The sequence below is a fragment of the Danio aesculapii genome, chromosome 10, assembly GCF_903798145.1.
Source record: "Danio aesculapii chromosome 10, fDanAes4.1, whole genome shotgun sequence".
Classification (NCBI taxonomy): domain Eukaryota; kingdom Metazoa; phylum Chordata; class Actinopteri; order Cypriniformes; family Danionidae; genus Danio; species Danio aesculapii.
In genome coordinates, this window is record NC_079444.1 from 25,314,398 (window position 1) to 25,338,915 (window position 24,518).

Sequence of the window (24,518 nt, forward strand, 5' to 3'; positions counted from 1 at the left end):
AATAAAACAAATAAGACTTTGTCCTGAAGAAAAAATAGTATCAGACATACTGTGAAAATGTCCTTGCTCTGTTAAACATCATGTAGGAAATATAAAAAAAAAGAGAAAAAAAAATTTAAGTGGGGCTAACAATTCTGACTTCAACTGTATATTAGTCCCGTGAGGATTGTCCGTCACGGATTAATCCGTGAGGATTGTCATTGTTTTGTCTTTCACCAGGATTTAACACTTACAGAACTTACATGAGAACAAGGAAACAATGGTGTTTGAGATTCTGAGTGTGCATTTCCATGTACTGAACTTTTATTCAGCTATGTCAAGGTATCCAGATCTTCATTCTATGACAGCTTTAATGCTAGGAACATTTGAATAATCTAATAAACAATTAAATGACCTGTAAAAAACCCTTTGAGCAAAAGGTTCTATGGATTTTAGAGGTTCTTCATGGAAAAAGCGAATCTCTTTAGGCACTTTATTTGCACTAATGGATCTTTGACGGTTTATATTCCTCAAAAGATTCTTTACAATGAAGTAAGCTTCTTATCTTATCTTATATTATTAAAACACTAAGAACTAAATGGCTCTTTTAAAAAATTAATTGAAAGGTTTTTGGTTTTTCCTAATGAATCACTTTTGGGCTCTTTATTTTTAGGAGCATCTTTCCATTCCACGTGGTTTAAAAATTACGGTTCTCTATTGCAATCAGTGGTTCAACAATGAACCTTTATCTCTGACTAAATTTTTCCATTCCAAGTACTTTTAAAACTAAAGGTCTACTTGTTTCTCTGTGATTTCTTCCACAGCATATACTGAAGAATCATTATTACAAGAATCATCACATGAAATTAGAGATTAAATCAATATGTATCCTTGGAGATGCCACAAGGACAATCTTAAAAACATCTCACCATCTCATTTGATAATAAACATTAACCTACGTCATCATAGTCAAGGTCATGCATTCATATTCAAAATAAAAATGTGCACTTGAATGCACTGAAAGTTTTACTTTTGGATAAAAGTCTGGCAGCTGAATAAATGTATTTTGGAGGTCAAGTATCTTTTTTGGGCCGTTCTGAGTTTTCACTTCTCTGCCAGTTCAGATGAATCATTGTTCGCTCTCTTGTACGCAGGCATGAGCAGATCCTCTCTGGGGACGAGACATGACTCTATATATCACACTGGCTCTCTGAGGCCCACGGCCCGGACAGAAAGGTAAAGATTGAAAAAAAAACCAACATTTTCACAAAGGCTTTTCTGTAAGCCAAGACAATGAGAAACTGGGAAAACGAAATGAAGCCATTTGTAACCATTCCATGGACAGTTTGTGCTGCGTCAGGATCATGTGAAACGAATACCAATGCCAACAATAAGAAGAACATCTCCTCGGTGGGCTGGGTTTTGTTTTATAGGGCCATAAATTACAATACAAAAAATAGTTTGTTTATTAAAGTCTGTATTTTTGGATGCACAAACACAGTAATAGTATTTGTAGGTCGACTGCAAGAAATAAAGATATCAAGCTCAGTTTACATATAGGTAAATAAACATATTAGTCTCTCAAATGTTTGTAAACTATTGGACTCAAGCATTGATGACGTGTGATTTAAATATAGTATGACATCGCCCTCCAGTGGACGCTTACAGAACTTGGTTACTCTTTGCTATGCATCAAAAAACCTTAATGGAGACAGAATTTCCGTACACTCCCACCAGGCATTATCCTATTAAGAATTAAATAAATTATATGCAATATACATTTAAAAAAGGATATACAGCTATGATTTAAAATTTACAGCTGTAATGTGGTTAAGTTAAACCAATATATCTTTTATTCTGGTATTTATTATAATTATTCAGAGTTTCTGCAGGTTTTTAAGGCATTTTAAATACATATTAAGACCATTATGAATGAAATTTTAGACTTATACAGGGCTAAATGCTAGGGAGTGTTTTCCAATATCCCAGTTAGAGAAGATTTTCACTTGCCCTATCAAAAAACTAGTAAAATTTAATAATAATAATAAAAATTTTGTTTTAATATTTTTTTTTATTAATTTTCAAATATATCCATTTCACAAACTCTATAACCCTTACCAAAAATAGAACAACATAGCTGTCAATTACTTCAGTCAATGATAATAATAATTTAATAATAAAAAATCTAGGTCTGGTCAGTATCTCCAGAAGTAAATAAATGGAGCACTTCTAAGCACATGTTACTGTAAGGAAAGTAATTAAATGTTATTTTTTAATAAAAAGTTATAAGTTTTATTGAGATGGATTGTTGGTGATTGTTTAGGTGTTAATGGCCAGATTGGGTAGATATTAGGCATGGAACGATAACCGGTTTTCAAAGTATACAGCAGTTTGGAAAACTACACCATTCCTACGATATGCAAGTTTTTGTTTACATGTTTTTTTTTTTGTTTTTGTTTTTTAGGACAACAGTATCTCCAGCAGAAAATATATCCAAAGATGCCTTTTCAAGGTGCAAAGAAATCAGTATTTTTTTAAACTAATGAAGACAGCAGAAGTTAACGATTTATTTGAATTATTCCGTCTGACATGTTTACTCTTCAAAAATATTTAAAATTTTTCTCAAGACAAAACTGATCGTGTTACAAGGGGAAAAAGTTTTAGTTTTTTTACCCAGACATTTAAAAATGATATATTTATAGCAGTAATCACAATACCATGATACCATGGAACCATTTATATAAGGTAAATCCAAGGTACCATACCATCAGAATCTTATACCAGCCCATGACTAGTAGCTATACATGAACAAAATAAAGACTTGTTAAAAAATATTTAGAACCTACAATGCAACATTTCAGAAGATTTAAGCTTTTGAGATTTAAGACTTTTAAGACCCTGCGGATACCTCGATTATTTGCTTTATTTTATTTATTGTTTCCTAGGAAATCTTATATTTATTTTTAGACAAAAACAATGTTATAACTTGATAAATGAATAGTGGAATAACCCTGATTTTCTGAACTAATGTAAAATAAATCCTTTTACAGACAATATTTGAAATTTGATAAAAAAACAAAAAACTAATCTTTTTTCATAAACCCATAACTAATGCATCCAGTATCCTTATAATTTCATAAACTAAAAAAGGTTTATCACATACATTATTATATGCGTGGTATCTATATATACCAGGGGGGCCCAAACCTTTTCTTATAAAGGGCCAAAAATCAATCCTGACCGAGGGATGTGGGCCAAAGCTAAATATATACCAAACCGTATGGCATTAAATTTGCCATGAGCAATTTCCTAATATATTTGCTAAGATTTAAAAAAACTACAAATAATGTTGCTTTAAAAGATATTAATTAAAGATGCAGTATCATTTGTAGCATTTCAGAAAGAACATATTACAGTAAAAACATAAACAATCCCATTTATAACACAATGGAGTTCAATGCTGATTACACTAGTGGAGCTGCTCCAGCCTTTACCTTAATTTGCTGGCTGTCTTGTGCATGTGTCAACTGACAGTATTTACAGTTTAAAGGTTTGATTTATTTACAACATTTAAGTTTTAAAACAAAGAAACTAAAGTTTACATTAACATCAAAATGATGATTTCTGTCAAAGGCACCCCCCCCCCACCCCTATTATTCTCCCTCTCTTTTCTCCAACTTTGGCCCACGGGCCCTACTTTGGGCATCTCTGATATATACATTTCATTTATACATATACAAAAAATAGAAATGATCTAATAAATATGAATAAAAGACTCTTAGAGCATCATTTCATTTGATTTTTTTAATATAAAGCTTTTGCTTTTATACAAACATCAAAGACATAAGGCTTTCTTTTGTCTCTTTACATAAATTACATTTCAAATACACAGCAATACTTCAATTATAATGTCAGATTTTAAACTAATCGTTATTGCTAATTAAAAAAAAACTCTGCTACTGAAAATGAGGATGAATCTCCATTACGATGAGTTCACATCCTCTTGAAAGAGATCTGCAATAAAAGGTTGCTAATAAATGTTCTGTGCTAATAACTCTCCATAAAAGCCTCTAGTAAATTCCTAACTGTACAAGAAGAAAGAGCACACTAAAGACAGAAGAGACCATACACAACCCTGATGTCAGTAAGATCTGTTTACATGGCTTAACCCGCATATCCTGACTATGGCAGACAATAATCTCTGATTGGATCATTTTTGGTAGGGTTTGAAATGACAATGACCAACCAAATAAAATAAAATGACATAGCATCAACCTTCTGTGTAAACAAGCGTCTTTAAACTTAACTGAACACATCGGATTAAAAAAAATAAATGAATTAATTAAAAAAAAGAAAAAGATTAAATAAAAAACACATTTAATGCTCTCAAAGCTGATTGGTTAGTGATTATAAAAACACCGGTCAGTTTCCAAACCGCTGAGTTAGTGTGAACACATTCCTGCTCCGTCATCCTGCCCTTGAACATCCAATAAGCCAAAATTTATGCTATGAACTTCAATTCATCTTCAGACAATGCTGATATTGTGCGCACATAGAGGTCACATCTTGCCAGCGGTAATTACATTGCAAAATGTTTTCAGATCCACATCAACGTAAACATAAAACTGCCTTCACACTGTGACTTCACATTTAATGATGGTGCAGAAGGAGAGAATGTAAGAGAGAGAGAGAGAGAGAGAGAGATTGTGTGCAAGAGCTTTCCATGCCTTTGTCATTGTTGGTCGATGGGAAGACTCAATCTCCCGGATCCACACACGCACGTCCGTCAGCCCAGCTGCACGTCCATGTCAACGGGACACAGCACAAATCTGGGGTCCAGTTTAGGTGTGAAGTCACCAAAGTGTTTGGAAGCCTCTGTCCCGAAAACATCAAGCACTTTCCTGTTCATCAGAGCAAACCTGGACAAAACGATACAATCCATTACTTGATGCCTAAGGAGTTCATGAGCATAATTAATTAGATTTCATATTTTTATGAATGATTTAACATTTTTTCAAGATAAAGGTCAAGTTTTTGCTTCAGTGGAACACTAAAGAAGATTTTTAGCTGGAACTTTAGTCCTTGTTAATTAATAACAACATTAAGGCCCAGTTTCACAAACAGGGCTTAGATTAAGCCAGGACTAGGCCTTAGTTAGATTAGGCTATTTAAGCCCCATTTATAAAAAATGGCCTTAGAAAAATATATTACTGGTGTGCACCTGGAGATTAAAAAAAAAAATGACACTGTCGTATTTTAAGACATGTCAACGCAGGTTATTTTGGGTCAAGACAGCGCAAACATGAAATTTACTCTTGACTAGCCTTAAACCTTGTTTGTGAAACCGGGGGTAAAGCTAATAGCTGTTAGCACACTTTGAACAGAATATTTTAAAAAGATATACAGGTAGTACTTTGAAACGAACACATTGAACAGACCAATTGGGTAAACAGCGAGGAAACGAAGTATTGAACACGTCAGGTTTTTTTCCTGGGAATAACATTTCTAAAGGAGTTGTCAACATTGAATTGGACCAGATTTTGGTAATAACCCAAACAATACAAACATAAAAACAAAACCAAAAAAATGTGATAAATTAGTTATGTGTAATAACAATGAAATGACATGAGGAGAAAGTACTGAACTACTGAAACATATTTAACACATGATAAAAGGCTTTTTTGGTTACGGCAGCTTAAAGACACCTCTCATATGGAGAATGAAGTCACAGGCATTGCTCAGGTGTGACTTTTTTCCCCAGACTTCAACAGAGTGTAAAAAACTTGATGAATCTGTGGGTCTCGTCTATCAAATCTGATCTTTATTTTGTATTTTTTATTGGATTCAGTCAGGTGATTGGCTGGGCCATTCTACAGCTTTATTTTCTTTCTCTGAAAGCATTTGAGAGTTTCCTTGGCTGTGTTTTGAATCATTGTCTTGCTGAAATATCCACCCTGGTTTCCTCATCATCATCCTGCTAATGTAAATGTTGGACTGAAACAGCTAATATTAATTTACAGCGACAAAGATCAGAGGGTTGCTGAATAACTAGTAAGAGACTTCAGCTGCGGTTTGGGCTTTCACTGTCTTTCTACACCTCCCTTACTTTATGTGTTCAATACTTTTTCCCAGTCATTTCATTTTATTACACATAACTTCATTTGTAAACTAATTAGAATTGATTTCTTTGCATATATGGATTTATTTGTATGCTATCTACATCCGGTGAAAATTTCATGTCAAACGGTGATGTGTTCAATACTTCTTTTCCTCGCTGCATGCACAGCTAGTGTTTTTCAGCCAAATGATAAACTTCCTGTGAAAGATTTATGTGACTATTTTGAATTTGATAAGGTTGCTTTTGATATCATTATTATTATTCCTTTGTAATGAAATAAAATCAGTTTACTAGACTTAAGCATTCATTTAGCTGTTCAAGTGTAAAACGAGAGGAAAGAGTATAAACGCAAGCTTTGTCAGTAGCAGCAGGCTAGCTCAGAAACGCCATTAAAAACACTGGGGTAAAATACATTTTCATATTTTAAAGAGATGGAGCAGAAAATGGAATTTAAAGCAGTGCTTCTTCACATTCATTTATTTTGCTCATCTCTTTTTCTGCTAAAGTAATGGTATCTGCTCTCCAAGAATCAGAATCATGATTTCAGCTAAATGGATTGTGGTTGAGTAAATAAAACACTACATTTTCATCACGGGGTGGAAGCTTTAATGAATCATTAATATATATATAAATTTTTATTTTATTATTATTTTTTTTTACTAATACACACCTGCCCTTTGTCAAACGCAGTAGAAACTTCCAGTACGATGGTCTCAGATTTTGCATTTCCATAACAGCCTGTACAGATTCATCATTGGATACATTGAGGAAAAAACAAAAACAAACAAAAAAAACACACACACAGACAAATTAATTACATTGATGTAAAAGCAATTTTCAGAAAGAATGTATGATAAATCAGGGACTTAGCCGTAGGAAAATGAATGAACATTATTTTTCACATTTTTTATTTTTCTTTAAGCTACACGACATAATCAAAATATCTTTAAAATAATTGATTGATTTCAGAGTTATATGAAGCCCCTTCCTCAGACATTAAGTGGTCAGCCTACCCTCTGTGTTCTGATTGGCTAACCACTGCACATTGAAGAAAATGTCATGCTCATATGCAGGATTATGCACAATTTAAAGTTTGTAATTTCAAAAACACAAGTAGCAGCTCATCGTAATCCTATCAGCAATTTGTTGTAGGCCTTAAAAAAGTAAATTCTGAGAAAGAAAATATTAAAATAAATAACTGCGAAATAACTTTGCAGATGTTGTTAATGTTCAAACAGCAACATTCCACACAAACTAAAAAGTTTACAACAAAAACAAGATTGCCTTTAATTTTACATCACTTGCTTTATCATTTAGAACCTTCCTAATATATTTAGCTTTTCTATTAAAAGTGACACCTTTTTTTACAAGTTCACCTGCTGTAATTCTTATTCAGATCAGGTCTGTGTCATCAATAAGTCACAAGTCACTCTGTCATAAACAGCTTCTGCATTTTAATGCGTTTTGGATTTTCCCTTTGCGTAAAAGTGTCCTTGGGTGTTCAGAAGGTGCTTTGAGCGGATTTCTTTTAAAAAACTTTTGAAACTTACCGCTTGAAAACAGATGGCAGTGGAGATGGCATAGATTACTGTGTCCGCCTCAGGGAAGTATGGGAACCTGCCTGCCTCGATCCCTTTGAAATACAATGTCTAAAAACACAGTGAAAAGACGATAAATACAACACACACACACACACACACACACACACACACACACACACACTTACGTATGCATAATAGCAACACAATAACATAGAACAAGCAGTAGCAATAATCAGAACATCACTGAATGGAGAAAACAATGGACTGTGGCTGTTTTGATATTTACAGTAATATTATTTCATAATTTCAGTGTTGTTAATAAATGATTTATTCACTCATAATATGAATTGTACAAAAATATGATTTGTGTTTGTTTTTGCATGCATTTTAAAATTATTTTTCATACATATGAATTTTCTGGTAAAAGTAATTTGCGTCTATAAATTATTTTAAGGCTTTATATTATTTAGTGTGTTTTTGTTTGTTTGTTTGTTTATTTTTTTACATCAAATAACTATTTATTTTACTTAAATGTTTAAAACCAAAGCTTAAATGATGATTCAAAATTAGATGTGTTAAAAATGTTTTGGTAAAAAGTTTTTGATAGAAAAAGTAAAAGCTTTTTTAGCATTTGCTTCTTTTTGGTCCATAAAAGGAAATCAACCTCAAGTCTTACTATGCTTTCAAAGCAATCCAATAGCTTAGCAGGCAAAAATAAATAAATAATAAGAATAAAGTGACTAAAAAACAGTTTGTTAATTCAAAATTCAAGATACAAGTCATTTAAAAAAAAAAGAGCAAAAATTGCAGTCACATAATGACCATTGTTAACCATAGGTGCATTCGCAGACTGATCGAAATCTGTCTTAAAGTGGTGCATGCCAGTTAGAAATTTTGTCCTTTTGTTATTGACTACTTAAATTTAATTAGTAATTCCCTTAATGCTAAAAATGAACTATAGTTTGTAGAGACTATTCTGTTTATTTTGTTGTTGTTGCAATAATAAATAAATAAATAATTGATCATGGCATGTAATCTGTCATCATGCAGCAAACTACGAGCCCCGAAGTGTCCGACCTGATGAGTAGGGTGAAGCTGCAGGCCCGGAGACCCAACTACATGATCAAACCTGCATGCTCACATCAGCACTTTCAGACCTTTTGTTTTCTCAGACAGCGCCACCTGCTGTTGGGTCCAGTGAAGCAGGAAAGTCCAGGAGACCCAACTGTACGCTCTTACGTCTTGAACCAGGTTCACTACGTAATGGACGATCGCCTACACCTCGCCCTACCCTAAACCCAACCATCACAGTAATATGGGCATTACCTTAGTGGGCGGTACAATGTCCACTACGTATTGGACCTGGTCCACATCGGATATGTGACCCTAACCCTAACCCATCTATGCTCGGATAATCTCGTTGATTGCCGGCTATAGCCATGCTTTATGTCGAACGCTCCTAATGTTAGAACTAGAAGCAATTTTAATTTAAGAAATCACATGATGATTAAGTAGGTCACATTACCAAACCAGACCAAGCTAAGAACAAAAAATAAGTAATAGACAAATGAATAAATAAATTGAAAATAAAGTATATAAAGAAACATTTTAAGTCTGTGTATGGTAGAGTTTGATGTTTGGTCACCCAATCAGCAAAGAGGGACTGTGTATAATTCCCGCCCACACAGAGAACAAATTTTAAAGCGGTTTATTTTGTTTTGGTTTCATTGCATTTTCACTTTGTGTGTAAGAATGTGACAAAAACAAAAAGGAATATTTGAAAAATGTTCAATTATGCTCGTGAGAAGGTTCAAATTTGGCATAATCTAAAGTTTATTAATTTTTCTATTTTGAAAACAAAAATGAGAAAATCAATTATACGTGGGTACACAGACCATTTTGCAGTATATTTTACTAGGTGTATTCTGTAAATGTTGGTAAAAAATCCTAATAGAAAGATCTGCAAAATATCTCCAGCACTCCAAATAAGAAAATCATGTTTTTAATTATTATTTTAGTTGGTCTATTCACAGGTCAGCACGGTGGCGCAGTGGGTAATGCTGTCGTCTCACAGCAAAAAAGTTGCAGGTTCAAGCCTCGGCTGGGTCAGATGGCGTTTCTGTGTAGAGTTTGCATGTTCTCCCAGTGTTCGCGTGGGTTTTCAAACACATGCACTATAGGTGAATTGGGTAAGCTAAATTGGCCATAGTGTGTGTGTGTGTGTGTGTGTGTGTGTGTGTGTGTGTGTGTGTGTGAGAATGAGAGGGTCTGGGTGTTTCCCAGTGATGGAAGGGCTTCCGCTGCGTAAAAAATTTGCTGGACAAGTTGGCGGTTCATTTTGCTTTGGCGACCCTATATTAATAAAGGGACTAAGCTGGAAAGAAAATGAATGAATGGTCTACTCACAGTTCTTGCTTTACTTAAATGACTACAGTGCAAGACAATCATTACCTCCACTAGTTTGGAGAAGAGGTACATGGAGATGGTGGTGCTCTTATAGAAGAACATTGACGTTCCAGCCAAAAAACCTGAAAAGATAAACGGGTGAGCTGAGGACCTTTACAAGATGCTCAAAATCAACTGTTCAAACCACAATTCACCTGCTATGAGTGCGTGGAGCTCATCATCCAGGTTGCGCATCCATCTCAGTAAACAGCTTGTGCCCTTTCATGAAAAAAGAAATGAGATATCAGAAACTCCACATCCGAAAAAGCCTTCCTGAGAAGGAAACAAACTCCTCGAAAAGTTGCTAGAAACTTGCTGTCTCATAAAAACAACCATCAGCGAATGGTAGTGGCGATGAAGTACCTTGTATATACTGACAAAAGAGCCCAGGAAAGCTCCTAGCTGGAAGTTTTCTTTGTTGTAGAGCAGCCAGAGCAGACGCGAGGGTTTGGTGAAGGCCTGTCTGAACGCTGAGGGAACCTTCAAACAGCACTGAATGAGGTAACCCACGCTGAACATCCGGATGAAACCCTTTCAAAAAACACACAAACAAAACATCTCAGAAGCTTCTCTCCGGAAAACAAATCGCAACTTCACAATCGGCTGTCACTCGGCAAGCAAAGGGCACAGAGCCTTTCGTTCATATAAACGCTCCTCATTTATGCGCTCACAGTCCCACACAAGCACTCAGAACAGACAGATGAAAGGATTGAAAGACAGCAGGTTTGGAGGTCTCAGACTCTTACTTTAACACAGTAGGAGATGCAGTTGTCTTGATGGTGTTTGCAACATCTATGCCTGGGTCCATGCTTGCATCTAAAGGGGACACACACACACACATACAATGAATGCAAACACCGTGTTTTGAGGCAAGGGAACATTCACACATGATAATGAAGCTGACTGTTGAACAAGGAGGATCTTAAGTGTCGAATGCAGGAAAAAAAAAACTGTTTAAATGTACATAGATTAAAATTAAAAGTCCTGCATAACATAATATTTTAAGAAATATGTTACAGTGTGGGCCAGCACGGTGGTGCAGTGGGTAGCAATCGAGCCTTGACTGGGTCAGAGTGGAGTCTGTGTGGAGTTTGCATGTTCTCCCTGTGTTCACATAGTTTTCCTACGGGTGCTCCGGTTTCCCAAAGACATGTGGTATAGGTGAAATTGGATAAATTGCCCGTAGTTAATATTAATAATAATATTAATAATAATAATAATAATAATAATAATTAATTTTATTTGTAATGCGCTTGTCTTTAACTCAAAGCGCTACAAGGCAAGCAAAACAGCACAACAATGAAAAGATGCAATAAAACAATAAGAATATGAACCATAAGATAGAATAAAAAGTTAACAGATTGATCATCCTAAGTTAAAAGCAATGGTAAAACGATGAGTCTTAAAGAGCCCATATTATACATGAAATAGGGTCATATTTAGGTTGTAAGGGTCTCCAACAACAGTCTAATATGCATGCAAGGTCAAACAACACTTTCATGGTCTTATAATCTGCATTTATTTTTACCTAATTATCCCAGCGACTCCCATTTGAATCGTATAGCGATTCATTTGTTCCCAAACCCCTCCTCAGCGCGAAGCTAATCTGCGCTGATTGGACCGATGACAGCCTGCTGCGATTGGTCGACAACACTGACAGGCTTCAGTAGGAGACAGAGCGAAATGCCCAGCAGCTAATCAACAATTTAAAAGTAGTCACAGTGCACACACGCTTTATAGTGGATTTTGGCTGCCAGTGGGTGAATGTAAATACAGACGATGGACTACAAAATACTGACGACTAACTATTTTATTGAGCAAAAAGTTCAAGAACTGGCGAGGAGATCTCCTTGCCCGTCGCAGACTACTCGCTCTTTTCACACACACACACACACACAGACAGGGCCGGCGCGTCCATAGAGGAGACCTAGAGCGGCAGAATAGAGGGGGCGGTGCTCAGTTAGAACCGTGAATCTCTCAGTTATATCACCACACACAAAACACAACTAAATACATAATGTGCAAGATAGAGTAAACGAGGCAACAGTTTTAATCGCACGTACTTACACTGGGGAAATGGGGGAAGAAACTGATTCATGATGCACTGATCCATGTTCTGACTGGTTCTGACAGTCTTCACTGATCCTTCCTTTAACAAACTGATGAAGTCTTCTTTTTAAGCATGTAATTTCCAGAAGCATTCGATCTGCTCAAGGCTAGGCTATTTTGCTGAGGTTTCATCTTTGATTAGACTGTCAATAAAATCCATCTTCACAGCGTGACTTCATTCCACCGGTGTCTCTCTCTGTGTCTGTGTGTGTGACTTTTTTTCTGTTAGTGGGTGGGGCCGCAGGTTTCAAATTTCCCGGCTTTGCGTGTGCAACTACTTGTGTTTCGTAGCTGCGTCATCACGAAACACCTAATGACTCGTTATCAAGACGACTCGTTTGAAGCACTATGAGTCGACTCTTTTATAGATGAATCAATAGTTTTAAACACTGTACACTTACAGATTTAAGCCTTAGCTGGATATTTCACTTCACTTAAAGCTGTGCTACACACTACATGGAAGGGCATTTTCAAAAACCCATAATATGGGCTCTTTAAGAAGTTTCTTAAAACAGTCCAGAGAGGCATTCCACAGCTTGGGCGCACTATATGAGCAAGCCCTCCCACCCATGGTCTTGAGTTTGCAACGTGGCTGATACAGGGTAAGTCCTGATGTCGAACGAAGACTGCAGGCTGGGGTGCATGCACTGCTTTAAAGGTTAAAATCAAGGTCTTAAAATCAATCCGTGATTTAATAGGAAGCCAGTGTAATTGTTGTAATACAGTAGTAATATGGTGGCGTGATGATGTGTGTCAGAACCCGTGCAGCGGAATTTTGAATATACTGTAATCTTCTGAGAGAACTTGTAGGTAAACCCTCAAAAAGTGAATTACAGAAATCAAGACATGATGTGATAAAGGCATAGATAAGCCTCTCCGCATCAGGTCGTGAAAGAATGGTCTAATCCATGCAATATTGCGGAGATGAAAGAAGGCAGTTTTTGTTAAGTGTTTGAAAAGGGAGTTAAAACTGAGCTGTGCACCAAAGAGCACCCCAAGGTTACGCATCTGGGTTGAAGGAGACAGTTGAACATTATCAACCGAAAGTGTGAAATCCTTATACTGGCTAACATTAGTAGGGGTGCCAATTAGTAAGACCTCAGTTTTGGAACTGTTTAATTTAAGGAAGTTTTGATTCATCCAAGATTTAATTTCTAAAAGACAGGCAGATAAAACTGACGTAGCAGTGTTAAGATGAATGAGTGTGTGTGGATATTTCCCAGTGATGGGTTGCAGCTGGAAGGGCATCCGCTGCAAAAAAAACATTTGCTGGATAAGTTGGCGGTGCATTCCGCTGTGGCGACCCCGGATTAATAAAGGGACTAAGCCCAAAGAAATTGAATGAATGAATGTTAGTGTAGGGCTGCACTATATAATTTCAACACTGATATCGCAATGTGCATATTCTCAATAGTCACATCGCAGGATATGTAATGTTGAGTCTAAATTATAGTTGACCAGGAGCTACAGAATTGTATTTAATCACTGAATTTATACGATTTATACTCATTTATGCTTCTTACTAAGAATTTCTAGTCCAAATATCTACATTTCAAAGTGAAAATAAGATTTTACTTATCCTACTAGCACATAATAATACTTGTTTAAAAAAAAAAACAGTTAATTTTTACTTATTTCTTCTGAAGTTGAAAAGAAAAGATCATTTTTTTTATATTTTTACTAGAAACGAGACAAAGTATGTTTTTTGCATTGTGTTTATCCAATTTCTATACCTGAATACTGTTAGACTCCCTTAAAAAATGCCAAATAGTGCCGTTCAATTTATCTGTAGTAAAGTGTTTTCATATCGCAATATTTAATCACAGAAAAACTAAATATTGTAATATCCATTTTTTTCCAATATTGTCCACTGTTCAGCCCTATTACGGTGTTACAATTTTATATTAAATACATTTTAATTTAGCTATTGTAAATACGGCTCTTCTGAATTTTTTACTCATCAATAAAAAAACTGTTTGTAACACATTGGAAAAATATGACATTGCAATATTTTGTTTTGCTGCCATATATGTTGTGTGACGATTGGATGCCTGTTTGCTCACCAATTAATTCAATGCATATAAATAAGAGTTGATGTGCTAGCTTCTGGAGGATGGTGTGGCTACTTGGACATCCTCGTGTCAAAAACATCTCTTTCATTCTGTAACCGTATGGTTTCGTTTTGCATTATTTATATAATGTAGTTGAAGTTAACTGTGATTAAATCTTCTTTATTTATCTCTAGACATTTATTTCTTTTGCTTGATTTGTTGTTTCATTAGTTCTATGTATAATAAATAAGTTGCATATAGATCATTTTGTTGTCTGAGCTCTTTTATGTTGCAACTCAAACGAGGGGATCGTAACAGTTGCGATTTGAATAAAATTACTAGATGATTTGAATAGCTCGTAAAGAAATCGAATTGGATGATCAAGTCTTTTTCGAGTACAGAAATTGTACGATTAAATGTAAAATAACATGGTCATCATTGTATACATAATTAAAAAATAATATATCTTTTAATCTTTAATAAACAATCTAATCCTGCGATGTGACTATTGCAAATACACACATTGTGATATCGATGCTCAAATGATGCACTGTCCCCTCACAGCAATAAGGTTGCTGGTTTGAGTCCCAGCTGGGCCAGTTGGCATTTCTGTGTGGAGTTTGCATGTTCTCCCCGTGTTCGTGTGGGTTTCCTCCTGGTGCTTTGATTTTCCCCACTGTATTATTATTATTGTTGTTATCAGTTGTTATTATTAATGTTGTCCTTTCTTTCTTTTTACTGTCATTATTATTATCATACATTACAAGCATTGTTGTCACTCCATGCCTGACTGCTTTCTTTTTGTTTTATTTATATCTATGATACTTGCTTTATTCATTGACTGTTATTGTGCCTTATGTATGAACTCTGACCTGTCCACCAAGCTACTTTTACACGCACACACACACACGCAAGTACCTGACTATATTGTTATTTTTTATATATTTTTTGTTTGTTGTTGTTGTTTTTATTAGTTTCTTTGTATTTGTATGATCCCAATTTGTGTACCTTTTTTGCATATTCTAATAAATAAAAAAATAAATAAAAAAAGGATGTAATAATTATATAATTTTTTGGTGTGCATAAAATTGCATCTTCTGTTAAAAATACCATTGTCTCATACAATGATCGGGACGTCCCGAATAATGAATAAATCTCATACAATTGTCTCATACAATAATTTAAAAGCAAATTTTAAGCTGGCAACATCAAAACCTAAAAAAATATCAAGATTTATTGAAAAATCTTTTAATTAATAATGTATTTTTATATTTTGGTGTTGTTGACTATGTGCTTTTGTACTTTTGGTTGAGCACTCATTTGACTCTGACGTGCAGGCTTTTGTGCATTTTTCTTTGTATTTGAAATATGTGCTAGTTTATCTGTGACACTTACAAGAGTCTAGGAGTTTTGCGTGCGAAAGCTCTGATGCAGCTCCCTCTAGAGGCCGGTGTTTGCTCTGGTCTTTCGTCCGTTGGCTGTGCGTCTCTCTCTAAACCCTGGCCATACGTGTGTTCAGCTAGGCAAGAGTGTGTCGGGATCTCCTCCTTCCCAACTATAAATCTGCAACAACCAGACACATAATCTCCTTTAACCGTCTGACATGAGTTGTTTTTACTCTATCCTAAGGGGGCTTTAGGATTAACAGCAAATCCTTGGGAATTTACGAAGTACGTTTAGAAGTGCTACAAACCTTTAAATAAACTTACTTTAAGGCAGAAAAAGCGAAGCCATTCAGTCCGTCTTACACCTGAAGATAAAAGCAGAAATGAAATAATAAGTTTGACGATTGTGGTCTAACAACTAGCTTTGGTGTTTTCTGAAGAATGGGCTTGTTTGTGCCATTTCTGATCTTAATCCAGATCCAGGACTGAGAAGCAATGAGTTGACCAACTGACCTGAAGAAAAACATGTAGAGGGACGCAGTCAAGCAGAACAGAAGAACCTGGAGAGAACAAAAGTGGAAATTATTTGATTACAATACATTTTATGATCAGGTCAAGGTCATTCTGTCATTTTCTTTTCGGCTTGGTCCCTTATTAATCTGGGGTCACCACAGTGGAATGAACCGCTAATTTATCCAGCATATGTTTTACACAGTGGATGCCCTTCCAGGTTACTAAATTAAATTTCTTTGTTTAAATTCTGCCCATATAAATAGTTTGCAAACAGTTACCCTAAAAAAAAAAAGTAAATCCAATGAATAATTATTTTTCCAGCATTATTTCTTCCAGTTTTGTTCAATTACAAGATATCTGTGCTGTCGTGCGCTGATATCAGATTTGACAATAATGGCATCTGCAATGCAATAATTAAATGAGTACAAATTAAAGAATATGGCGGGCTCAGACGAAAATGGTCATTGAAAATGCAGGACTCCTTTTTTTAAAGATTTATTTTTGGTATTTTTGCCTTTATTTGACAGGACAGTAGGTTGATAAGAAGTGAAGGGGGAGAGAGAGGGGGGTAGGATCAGGAAATGTCCAAGAGCCGGGATTCGAAACTTAGGATGCAGCATATTTCAGCACACTAACCACTGGGCTATCACACTGGGTGTTCTTTTTTTCATTCTAATCAAAAGTAGACAACTGCTGTAAACCGTGTCTAAAACATTTTGAGCTTGTTCACTTTTGACTCTTCTAGAGGTAGTCAAAAATGTTCAGTCTGACTGCTTTCACAGTGTAAATGCTCATGTGACTGCATCTAAATAGCCACAAAAAATAAACATCTAATCCTGGTCTACTGATCTAACATTTCATTTTAGCACATTGTGAGAAACAAAACAATGTATTCATAATGTTGCTTTGTACCAAAACACACTAAAAATCAAAAATCTTTAAACTCTAAAATCAAAATATTACTAGTCACAAATGCTCTTTTAAATAGCTTACTTTGAACTAGTGGTTTGTTCCTTACAGGCACAATATTTAAGATTGTGAACAACAGAAAAACTATGACAATGATCACCTCACGTAAACCTCATGCGCTTTATTCAGTGTTAAACACTAATAATGTGAGTTTGAATGCCATTTTACATGACATTTATTGCCATACTACTAAAGCAGCAGCAGATAGTTCACCTCAGATCTTGAAAATAAAATAAAACATTTGAAATTGAACTTTAGAACTGTGAAATAATGCAAACCAACACATATGAGTGATTCAGCATCTACATTTAATAATGTTAAAGAGGTTTAATATTTATTAAATAGATTACAAACCTTACCATTTCATAAGTGAGTTTCTATTCTGTGCTTCTGCATGGCTGTATTTAAATTTCCTGTTGCGTTTCGTCAGGGTGCAAACAGCCAAATGCTTATCATTGCGCATCTCGTCATGTAGCGTGTTGTTTAGGACATGCAGTTACAATGTAACCTGCTCACCTAATGTTTACGTTCATAATATTTATATCATTTGCTAATTAATAACCTCACGTGGAAGTCTGAATCTGCGTCTCATTTGAATCTGAGTCTGCTACTGTCCACCGGAGGTCATATTTCGGTCACAGATGCATGCTTTGAAAGCCTTTCTGAATGAATGAATGATGAATGAATGAATGAAAGAAATATGCAGTTTTCCACCAAGGCAACCCGGGGTGCTGAAATATAATTGGCTGAACTGGCACTGGGCAAGTTGTAAGAACAAAAACAAAGAAAGGCGTTCCGGCACATAACGCACATTTTCAGAGCAGAATATCTGACTTTAGCATTGTTTTTCAGATAAACAAGAATGTTCACTTAGCATATTTCTTAATATCTGCAAACATATGATGGCATTTTTATGCTTTAGAAGGGTCAAAAACTTACATACAGCACCTTTAAAGCTACGTTGCTTTTGTGCTGCGTCACACTCATCTCCCATCGGCAATTTCATTTAATTTCAACAGTTTTCAGGCCTATGCACACCGGGAGGCTTTTTGCTCGCGTTTTCCGTCGACGTTTAACCCCTCGTGACTAAATAAAGTGCGCCAATGTGATCCTGCACACCAACGCGCAAAACGGCAGGCGTAAAACACGTCATTTTTAAAGAAATGCCTCATGTTAATTTTTGTTTGATGTGTCACGTCAAAGCCTTCTCCACCAATCAGATTGGCACTTTTGTTCACAGAGCTGCTGAAGTTACAATAAATAGTACTTGTAGGTGCTCAAGTGCAAAACTGTCAATGCGAACATTGAAGAAGATGACCAGTGGCAATATGAACGTGGAGCTGCTTATTGCACTGGTGAACAATAATCATTTCTTCATTGCTAGAGCCGGAGCTGCTACTTGAACATCCATGCTTGTTCGAGTCGCCAGTAACTTTAACAACAAGCGTGTTAACTTTCTCTCTTCTTCTTTTGTGTTACAAGCGGGTGTCAGAAGCTTAAAGTTGTGTAGCACCATCTAACGTCAAGGAGTAATTTTACATACTCTTCTGCTCGACGCCAGTGAAAATCCCTTGGGTTTGAATACAGAAAAACGTCTCGAAAAACGCTGACGATAAACGCAAAACGAAAGCATCCCCGTGTGTACGAGCCTTTACTCTGCTTTTTACTACCATGGTAATACATTTTGAATAATTTAGCTCATCCAAAAGATGATTGTGCAGGAATCCCTTAGAATATAATGAAGACACAACTCCCATGATTTATCAAGTTATCAAACTACGTCTTTGACTGTTGTGAATACGCATCCTCTAGTGGTGAAAATGACATACTGTGCCTTTAAGTAGTGCTCGTGTCACATTATGAGCTCCTGTGAAAGTGAGTGTGATAAAATGAGAGGGAAGAGTTGAAACAAAACTGAAATACAACTAGTTAAGAGAGATATGAATACTGGTTAACATAAGATGGAAACGGTCATTTGTCTCAGCTGAGCACTTGTGATCAGATGACTGAAAAAAAAAAAGATGAAACAAGGCCTTGCCAAACCACTAACAGTAGCATAAACTGCAAAATACCTCTCCATGTTTCATGGGCTTAACAAGACCTCTGGTGACAGCCATCCGAAAAATCGTCTCCGTTGCCTGGAAAAGACACAGCGCACTTAAGATCATAATCAGCCGAGGTTTCCGTGAAACAGACAGTTTTGATAACAGCTTTCCAGAAAAGTAACATAAGTGACAGAAACAGATGCGATGCTGACTACTGCCAGGAAATGGTCATGCAAGAATGAAAGAGCTGTCAGAAAAACTTAATGCAGCGGAGATGACATAAAGTGATGCTGATCGTCTTACCAGGTTTGCCATGTAAATTGTTAAGAGTCCTCTCCTGTGTAAGACAGAAAGGCAAGATCTCTTTATGCATGATCATTTATGTTTCTGAAACATTAAAAATCATCAAAATAATAACTATAAATGTCTTCATAATTGTTCTTATTCTATGAGAATAGAAAGCATAAATAATAAATCACATAAATAATGATCACAGACAAACAATGTAATAGGAATCACATTTACTAGCTGATAAATAAACAGACCAAAAATAATTAATCTTTTACCATGGTGTACAATATTATTACTGTATTTTAATAAATAAAAAAAGTATAAAAAAAAAAATAAATTAACTCTTAATAGCAGGTTTTATGGCTTCTTAACCCTTTAACTACCCCACAAAGAAAAAAAAAACTGGATTGCATTTCTTAACTCCTAATGTTGCTAGTTAACACACTCAATGCATTTTTTTTCAACACATCCCATAATTTCTAAAATATAAACCTCATGATATGTCAGTTTATGGTAAAAGTACTCAAACTTAATAAATATACTATGAAAAATCTGAAAATACGAAGTGTAAGACCAATTAAAAAAAAAAAAATCAAAATAAAACATTGTTGAATACTAAATCATCTTTATTTTTTGAAGTATGCCATAAAATATTTCAGATTCTTCCTAACATGTTTACTTGTTGTTTGTTTTTTACAATAAACCAAAATTAAGAGTAGTAATGCAAGAGGATTGTGTTTGTTTGATTTTTGTAAACCATTCTTTTTTTTAAATGACTTTAACCAGTCATTATTAAAAAACAGTAAAAACATGGTCAACTGTTTGGTAGAGCGGCAGTCAAAGACAAAAACACTCTTCTATGAGTAAATAGATCTATACAATTTTTAATACCAACATTAGATAACATTAGCCAGCAGCAGTAGTCAAGAAATATGCAAGTTCCATGCATTTCCTCAAAATGTCACGCATTTCCTCAAACAAATAAAACAAGACGCTCAAGCTCTAAAATATTAGAATATTTAGAGACAGAAAATATTTATCTTCTAATGCAGTATGCTGTTACTAACAGTACTGAATACCAGCACAATATATTCCACAGGCAATCAGAATCTTTAAAGAGTTTAACCATTTACAGCGCATGTTTATAATAAACAATGACACTGTGTTAGTGCGGATGTATAGTGTATAGTTAACATCTTTGAAAGTGATTCAAAGCCTGGTTCACACCTAAAATTACATTTCCATATGCAAGTTCATTGGTAAATTTGGTAAATATAATTAAATATGAATATTTGCATGAAATTTGTAATAAAATGGGCCAAAGGTCATTTGTGTGAAAGGAACTGTCAGGGGCTAACCTGCTTTTCGCTCTATTAGTATGGCAATATATGAGGCCGGCAGTGCCGCCCCAAAGCCGGCTGACCAGGAGTAGAAGCGTCCAACAGCCTCCTGAATAACAGAAAGAACAAGAAAGAAACAATGGAGAGGATAGCAGGTCATTATTATTTATACCCGTGAACTACAAAACAGGCGTGCTTTCAACCGAGGATAATATCGCTGTTGAATATTAAGTCTCATTTAAATGTGGTCACGAATTATGTGAGTACATTCCATTGTGCGGACCGGTCAGCAGAATGAGGGTCGTAAATCCAAACGTTTATCTGGTTCATGATTTATTTAATGTGTCAAAGGTCTTAACCATGCTATTTGGACGGATATGTGTGTAGACCTTTAAACAGCAATAGGAACAGGGATTCAAAGGTGCTTTACAGCTTGACATACACGTGGGAACAGGGAAACGTTTCCAAGACTGTTTTTTTTTAGCAGAATTTGGTTGAGATTACCGCAAAATGCAGAAAAATGCAATGTAGAGGCCTCCATTTGCAGTCAGGAAAGATGTGGACTGCAGGATTTCAGGAAGCAGCCTTTTTTTGTAGTAATCCTTTTTCCTTCTCCTTAAAATGGCTGCAATCTGAAACAGAAAAGTTCAATGCTTTGTCACCCAAATACCGCTGACCTACAGTCTAATGATAGAACGAGACATGTTTTTTTGCGAAACTGAATTGAATGTCAACTCTGCAATGCTACAGTTCACCCTGAACTGCAGTTTTGCAATTATAAGCCAATGATACATTCAGGAGTTGACACAGTGATGCTCCCACTGTCAGATCAATAAACTGACAGTCAAGTCATCACAAGCCAGGAAATACAAGATAACATTAACTGATAAATAAATGTACTACAGTGGAATATAGCTAACAACCTGAGGTTATGCGGTATGCTTTGTAAAGTTTGTGCATTTAATCTTGGCTCTTTTGAACAATTGTTTAAAAGAACTAGCAAATTATGCTAGTGTATTTAAAGATATCCATCCATAAAAATTGAGCTATAAAAGTAGTTTTTCATCTCAACTGTTAAACATTTGATTCACTTCAAATGTTCTCATTAGCTTCCCCTGTGGAGTCAATCCAGGGCCTATATATACTCGCAAAATAAAAGTTTTGTAAACAAAAAAATAAAGTATTAAGCAAAAATAATTAAATAAATGCAAATATACAAAAATGTATTTAATTTTTATTAAATTCAATAACCACTGGATGTAAATTAATTAAATTTTTGAGAAATAAAAATAAAATTTGAGAATAAAATAAGAACTGCAAATAAATAAGAACTGCAAATAAAAATCAAGCAGTGCAAAAAAAAAATTATAATAATAAATATATATATATATATATATATATATATATATATATATATATATATATATATATATATATATATATATATATATATGCAATTAAAAAAGAAACAATATGTATATTTGCGAAACATTTTCACTTTGCACTTCACGTTTCTGCACGTTTCACTTAGTGGCCCTGATTTGACAAGGGGGTGGAGTCAGGGAACTTGGGCGTTTAAGGCAAGTAATGTTTGGTTTTGCAAAGGCAATGCAAAAAATATATGCAAATATATGATTTTTTTTATTGCAAATATTTTCTGCACTATTTTTTGCAGTTCTTTTATTTATTTATTTTTTTGCAAATTTAAATTTTATTTCTCAAAACTTAATTTTCCCTTTGCAGTTCTTTATTTTTGTTAGCAAAATTTCTTTATTTCGCAAAAAAAATTTATTTTGCTTTGCGATTTTTGGAGATTTGCATTTTTTTATTTATTGTTCAATACTTTATTTTATGTTTGTAAAATTTTATGTTTCTTTTATTTTGCACGTACATATGGCCCTAGATTGACTCCATATTCCTCATAGCTAATATTTTTATGAATCAAACAATGTTCAAAACACACTGTTCTTGGCTGAATAATTCAAAAACTGTTTTGTAAAGATTATTATTTAAAATATAAAAGAAATCCTGTTGTTGTTGTTTTTTACACTGTTTACTCATTTTAACTTTTATCACTAATAAAAGTTTACAATAAATCACTCTTGCACAAACATGGATAATTTACACATTTTGTTTTAAAGACCTGGTTAAATTATTACTTTATATATATATATATATATAAATATATAGATGGATGAATGGATGGATGGATAGCACTTTTATCTATTTATTTTTTTGAAAGGCTTGTATAACATGGATTCGATGTATCATTCAATTAAAAGATTCTAGAGAAACGATTCTCGGTCGAGTCAGTTGATTCAAGACCGTCGTCCAGACTGACTCGCATGAACAGATCAATTATAAACCAGACATTAATTAATTTAATTTATGAGAGGTGCTTCGTGAACACATCGTTCGAGACCTTGTGGTGGGGTTTAAAAATAAAGACCAATCAGGCAAGAGCCGTACCACTAAACTAACCAATAAGAAGAATGGGCTGTCAAAATTTTAAGACTAAAAAAACAGGCTAGAACGAATCAACCGATTCACTTAAAAGATCCGACTCGTAAGAACGATTCCTTAACACTTAATTAAGTTTTGATATCTATTTAACATTTAGTTTAAATATAACATCTCAAAATATATTTCATTGGAAAAAGTACCCTAACAATTCATGTTAAATCTGCAGTTTCGGTTCATTGAGAATGTAGACAAACCAGGGAGATTAACATCAATGCTGTGCGACAATCACATTCTTTTAATTCACAACATCATTTAAAACAATGTTGTAACGCGGAAACAAAAGCGAATGTGTATAAAGTTCGCACAAAATCCGCAGAGAAGCTTTTGACAGTTTGATCCTTATCCAGCAGCAGCAGTTTCCCCTCAGCTCACCTGAGCATGACATTAGTCTAACGAGTCTCTCCTGCACACTTTACATGCTAGTGATTGTAAAGACGATAGGTTGAGCCCCGCTTCAGTGTGTTTATATCTAAAGTTGTCACCAGTCTCAGGCCCTCGTATCCTCCAACTGGACTCTAGTGTAGCTGCAGGCTAACTGCGCCCTTGCCTCGGTAAATGAACGGTTAGACCCAAGCTGTTTCACTCACCAGGTAGAGAGGAGCATATATCTTGAAAGACACCTCCAGAGCTCCGGCTGTCACCTGCAGGGTGGAAGCCGTACATGACGGACTCCATGTGTGTCCCAACTCATAGCAGCTATGCGGTATGGACTTACTGAGAGCAGCCATGTTTAGCACACCACCGCGGGAGCGCGCGTCAACTCTATCTCACAAAAACGCTTCCGATGGACGCGCGCTCCCGCGCAGGGTAGATAGATGTCAGTGGTTGTTTTAACTATTTATTTACGTTTTGTGCAATTATCCATTATGTAGTTATAATTTGATGGCATCGCTTCAAAACTAACTTAAGAGTGAATTTATTCTCATAATAAATGAGATAACAAATAAGGGTAACGTGTAACATTAGCCGTTGTTTTCCATTCCGACGTATATCTAATCTACTTTTTATTTTTTCATCTTCCTATCTACATACATATTTTAATCTATCCCTTATCCTATCTACCTGTATTCCATCTATCCAGTAAAACAAATCTACTTTTTATTTTCTGTCCATAGTCTGCCAAGGTTCATGCCCTCCATTCATTCTGTAAAGCTAGTCATTCATCTTTCTATCAATCTATTATTAAAAAATACCAAGATATAAGCAAAT

The 24,518-nt window shown here is 35.1% G+C and overlaps 1 protein-coding gene across 1 annotated transcript; it reads right to left on the minus strand.

Moving 5' to 3' along the window:
* Positions 1-3,768: 3,768 nt before the first annotated feature.
* On the minus strand, positions 3,769-24,072 carry LOC130236760 (transmembrane protein 135-like). The gene is made up of 15 exons (XM_056467515.1): positions 23,897-24,072; positions 21,291-21,418; positions 20,851-20,895; positions 19,459-19,516; positions 19,183-19,248; positions 16,134-16,188; positions 15,953-15,986; positions 15,639-15,806; positions 10,830-10,899; positions 10,447-10,614; positions 10,239-10,302; positions 10,090-10,166; positions 7,648-7,746; positions 6,768-6,835; positions 3,769-4,898 (listed from the first exon to the last, which is right to left on the minus strand). Exons 1-15 carry the CDS (start codon positions 24,035-24,037, stop codon positions 4,766-4,768), a joined length of 1,374 nt encoding a protein of 457 aa, XP_056323490.1. The 5' UTR covers positions 24,038-24,072; the 3' UTR covers positions 3,769-4,765.
* Positions 24,073-24,518: the final 446 nt, after the last annotated feature.

What these genes read in the sequence shown, in the direction of transcription:
- LOC130236760 (XM_056467515.1), bottom strand. Translation starts at nt 24,037, where the DNA reads ATGGCTGCTCTCAGTAAGTCCATACCGCATAGCTGCTATGAGTTGGGA. An exon ending in TTCGCTTTTTCTGCCTTAAA is followed by an intron (nt 15,807 to 15,952) that starts GTAAGTTTATTT and finishes TGGTTGTTGCAG; the next exon opens with ATTTATAGTTGGGAAGGAGG. An exon ending in TCTTCTCCAAACTAGTGGAG is followed by an intron (nt 7,747 to 10,089) that starts GTAATGATTGTC and finishes CTGTGTTTTTAG; the next exon opens with ACATTGTATTTCAAAGGGAT.